The sequence below is a fragment of the Triticum dicoccoides genome, chromosome 2B (genome assembly GCF_002162155.2).
Source record: "Triticum dicoccoides isolate Atlit2015 ecotype Zavitan chromosome 2B, WEW_v2.0, whole genome shotgun sequence".
NCBI lineage: Eukaryota > Viridiplantae > Streptophyta > Magnoliopsida > Poales > Poaceae > Triticum > Triticum dicoccoides.
The window spans coordinates 811608477-811613612 of record NC_041383.1 but is presented as its reverse complement, the minus strand read 5'-3'; the positions used below and the strand labels follow the sequence as shown (position 1 = coordinate 811613612).

At 43.3% G+C, this 5136-nt stretch overlaps 1 protein-coding gene across 1 annotated transcript; it reads left to right on the top strand.

Annotated features, from left to right (window-relative positions):
• The first annotated feature begins 1882 nt into the window (after positions 1 to 1882).
• LOC119361530 lies at positions 1883 to 3946 on the top strand. Its single transcript, XM_037626694.1, has 7 exons — positions 1883 to 2655; positions 2740 to 2933; positions 3007 to 3198; positions 3274 to 3411; positions 3504 to 3616; positions 3693 to 3768; positions 3833 to 3946. The coding sequence occupies exons 1-7, from the start codon at positions 2166 to 2168 to the stop codon at positions 3944 to 3946; spliced, it is 1317 nt and encodes a 438-aa protein (XP_037482591.1). The 5' UTR covers positions 1883 to 2165.
• The last annotated feature ends 1190 nt before the right edge of the window (positions 3947 to 5136 follow it).

The window sequence follows — 5136 nt, the reverse complement described above, 5'->3', positions numbered from 1 at the left end:
GAAGCGGAGAGGTGTGACCGAGGGTCCCCTCCGGCCATACCGAAACCACCCCCTTCCACAGCAAGTACCTGAGCGGTTTGACGGATTGCACCCAACTTCTGGGAGCGCGTGTGGGGCCCCACCCGGGCACCCCACGGCCAAAATGAACGAAATCCGACATCGAACGCACGTTGCGTCACGTCCGGGCAGTATTTTCTGGGTTTTCTGCCTGAAAAATGGTAGAAAATGCATACGGACTCGAAACGGGATAATTTTTTGCGTGCGTGCCCTGCTAGGCCACAGTAGCACGTGGAAAAAAATTGGGCACGTTTGGCTAAGTTAAAAAAAGAGCATATTTGATTAAGTTTAAAAAATTGGTTAAGATAAAATATTTTGATACAGTTAAAAAAAATATGCCTATTTCATTTAGTAAAAAAAAATGAGGCCCTGCAAAAAAAAACGCCGGCCGTCTCGCTAACCAACGCGCATGCCTGCATGGGGCCGTCCCACTAACAAACGACGCCGCAATCAGCGCTCGGGCGACGTCGTTAGCCGACGTGCATGCAAAATTTCCTTCTACGTCACCCCGTCTCGCCGCCGCCGCGATCTGCATGTGCTGCCACCGTACGCCGCCCGTCGCCCCACACTCCAAAACGGCGCCGGTGCGGCCGCGCCGGCCTGCCCTGACCTGACCCGTCGCCTTGTTTACGTTGCCGCTGCCTCTCCCACCGTCGCCCCACCGTACAAACTCCGTCGGTGCGCCCGCGCCGGCTTGCGTCCCCTCACCCGTCGCCACTATACGCCGCCGGTGCCTCTCCCATCGTCGTCGTCGTGTAAGTTTTTTTTCAAGTTCTTTTATACAACGAGGCTCATAACAGTATGATGGTATGTGACAGAAATCTATTTGATGCAGTATGAATATCGACGGTGTGATTCCATGTTCTGTTCAAAAGTGGGTTAGCCTAGTTGACAAACTGTCACCAAGTCAGAAATTCAGGTTTTATGAAACGGATATGCAGGGCATGTTTAGAATACCATCGATAAGGATGCGTGATTTTTTGCTTCACTTTTTACTCCAAAGTTACAATCCGAGTAGCAAAAAATTCATGGTTCAAGAGAGTTCTGGAAGTACTGCTGGATGTAAAGGTCTTATTTCATTAAGGCCTGATGATGTGTACTCCATATTTGGTTGGAAACAATGGAGTGGATGTTTTTGGGTTTCTTAGTACTGAAGGAGAAAAAGCAACCAAAAAAATACCAGTTAGTTTTGTTAGCAAGAAAAATGGTAAGATCATGATTGATGATCTCATAGAAAAGATTGTGAAGGATAAGAGCACTGATGATGACTTTATTCGGATGACATTTCTAGTTCTCTTAGGAACTATAATTGCACCGGTGTCTCATGAATACGTTCCGAAAAAGTACTATGCCTTAGTGAAAAATATTAAGTTGATAAGGAAGTTCAACTGGAATGCATTCACTTCACGATTCTGTTTATCGGAGATTGGTAAGCTTCTGCAGGACGGCCATGTTAGGCAGTGACCCCAGGGGAACCTCGCCCTTTTGCAAGTACGTTCTATTTATTAATTTTAACACTTTTGTTATAAAATGGCACGGAAGAACATGTAATTTAATTAATTTATGTGTTTTGCAGTACCTATACTGGGAGAAGGTGCAACCAATCACCGGTCCAAAATATGATCCATTGGCATTGTTGAGCCCGCTGATGAGGAACTGGACGGAAGATATGGCTATGAGAAGAGACAAATACGACTACGAATATGGTCGTGGTGTTGGGATGGTAATCCTAGTAATCATTTTTTTACATTTATGAAATAAAGTAAAGTGTGCATATGGTTTTTATGTATAATTATCTTGTTGCACTTGTAGATCGATGACAACATTACAGAGGAGTATAGGTTGAAAAAAATTGCGGAAGAAGAAGCTCAAAAAACCAAGAAAGCTAGTAGCAAAAAATCTAACGTTACTGGAACGAGGAAAGAGGGCAGTACCTCGGAGGCTTCGAGCCAGAAGCCTACTATGGACCGGATTTTGAGTGAGATGAATGAGCTTCGGAAGGAAATGCTTCGTTTGCCAGAGTTATGCGCACAGGTAACACTTGAGCACGTCTCTTTAATGTCCATCACTGAATTGAAGAACTAAGATGAAATGTTTTCTTGCAGAGGATGATTGAGAAACTGAACAAAACCGGTGTCTCCTACAAACCCAGTAACCTGGAAGAGGACGAAGAGAATCTGTACGGAGGCATTAATGAGTCTTCAAACGATGTTGGACGTCCGCAAAAAGAGTTTGTATATCAAAAAGATGATTCAGACCGGTTCCGCACACCTTCCAAAATGAATTTGCAAAAGGATGATAACGGCGTTGATGTAACTTCTCGTGAAAACACACCTTTTTACTGCACACCTGAGTACTGGGATAGTTTCAAGGGTGATATGGATGATCCTGTCCAAGTACCAGAAGTATCAGATGAAAAAGCTGCCACATCTTTAGAGACGGACGAAATCGCATCGCATGCATCAGTTGGTTCTCAAGGAGTACAAGAGGAAGTGGAGGAGGTTACTGGCAGGCGCAAGCGCAGAGGATCACAACATGTCAAGTCTCCTTATGTGGTCCCTAAACCAAACAAACGTGCAAAACGTTCTGCCAAAGGAAGTAAGTTTTCTGTGTTTCTAATTGTTATTGCGTAACAATTATTTATGTATTTGCGTTTGTAAGTATTTGAGTGGTGCGTTACAGAATTGTTCCAAAATGGTGATGTTAACAAATCTGGTGATGAGTATGATGTGGTGAAAGCGTCCATCAAGTACGTGCGTGCGCATGAGCATTTACAAAAACATGCCAAAACAGAAATTTTCAATGATGGCATGGAAGAAGGTCTCACTGTGAGGAGAGCTTGTCAGATTATTAACCATGAGTGGCTAAGTGGCGACGTAAGTTAATTTCATATATTGTTTTACAATTCATTCGAAAATACCATTGTTAAATCTAACACATTATTTATAGGTAATTGATGCATACTCATCATTTTTGGTCGACAAAGTTAATGATGATCGTTTCATGTTAACAACTTGGAGGATACATTGGTTGCTTCACGTTAGACCCGGAAAAAAGACCGCCGGTAATGATTATGAAGCAGAGTCGCATAGTAATGGACCCGTGAACAGATGTGAGGACGAGTATTTCAAAAAATCAAAGGTAAGTTTGATTGTTAACACGGTACATACATACGATATTATGTGATGATTGTGTTTTATGGTCCTTGTGATGCAGACTTACATTCCTCTAAACAAGCAAAATAATCACTGGATTACTGTCGTCATGCATAGCGGAAAAAGAGAGTTTCAGGTTCTTGACTCGTTGATGACCGGAAAACTTGACACTGTTACTAGAGAACTCGTTGAGGACCTGGTAGGTTTAAATTGCAAATGTGCATTTGGTAACATTCGTTTTCTTTAGTACACTGAATGACATGCTTTCCACCATGTTTATTATATCTTTAGAGAAAACAACTAGCAGAAGATATCCAAGAAGCAAATGCAACCGGAATTGTGAATTATCCGGATGTTTCCAAGTGGCCTATTCAAACGTATGACATGCCAAAACAACATGATGGGTGAGTTTTTACTTCGACAGAATGTTGGTCTTGTATGTACAGTAGATATTTAATCTTCGTAAATTGTATGCATTAGGAATTCGTGTGGACTATTTCTCCTTCGATGCTTTCAAAATTGGGATGGTGACAAATGGACATGCTTATTTTCACAGGTACGCAAGTCATGTTTGGACTACGATGTACAATGAACGCTGTGCTAACACCATTTTTTTTCAGACCTCAATTGATGATTCGAGAGAGTTAATGATTGCGCAACTTATATTTTCGGAAAGAAACAAGCTTGATGAAGTGAAAAACAAAATTATTCGGATATCAAAGAAGAAGAAATAGATGCGGCACGGAGGAGTTTTGCATGTGATTGGGTGGTACTGGAGGACTTTATTTTCCAAACGCTTTGCGCACTTGCTTATAAATTTTATGTAATAGACTCTGCTTCTGAATAGTTATATGTAATAGACTCGGCACTTTTCCAAATGTTTTTTTCTGTCCACATGATATTTCGTTTCATAAATATTATATAATGATTTTTTTGTTTACATGTTTTTTTTGTTGCCGAATAGTTATATGTAATCATGTCGTCGTTAAATTTTTGTGCACTAAACTATGGCAGCACACTGCGTTTTACTTAAAAATTATTTTACATAAAAAAAATGCCCGCCCGTCTCCACGGCGTTTCTTAGTAAGCCCGTCGTTATCAAGCCCAACGGGCGACTACAACAGGCGTTTCGGAGCACGCCGTGGAAACCAGGCCAAACAAGGCAGAATCGACGCGGCACATCGACGGGGTAGTAATCAGAGGAGTTCAATGCAACGACGGGAGCTTAGTATATAAGCAGGTCGTCGTCCCCTTCGGCCGGCGAGGTGGGACTAAACTTGCGTCGGCTGCGGGGCGACCTGGACACAGCCAGACGTGACGTTGGCCGGCCCAAAAAGGCACTGGACGGCGCGGTCTTCTCGACTGCTCGACGCGACGTGGGCCGGCCCAAAAAGGCTATTGACGGCGCGGTCTTCTCGACGGCTCGACGCGCCGTGGGCCGGCCCAGTTACCACCGCTGAGACGCCGCGCCAGTGAAACCGACACAAGTTTAGTCCCACCTCGACGGCCGAAGGCGACGCCGACTAGTTTATATACTCAGCTCCCGTCGTTGTATTGAACTCCTCTGATTACTACCCCGTCGATGTGCCGCGTCGATGCTGCCCTGTTGGGCCTGGTTTCCACGGCGTGCTCCGAAACCCTTGTTGTAGGGTCCCGTTGGGCTTGATAACGACGGGCTTACTAAGTCACGCTGTGGAGACGGGTGGGCATTTTTTTTCTTTTTTTTTCAATAACAGTTCACAGAGTGCTTCTTCTATTTTGATATATTTGACAGCCGACGGGACTGTAGTAAATACATGCAAAATTCATAAAATAAACAATGAATAGTGAATATTTATATCAACAACAATGTTGTCTCAACATAACAATTGTCACCACAGTAATTTTATTGTAGTTGACAGAAAATAACAAGTCTGAAATGACA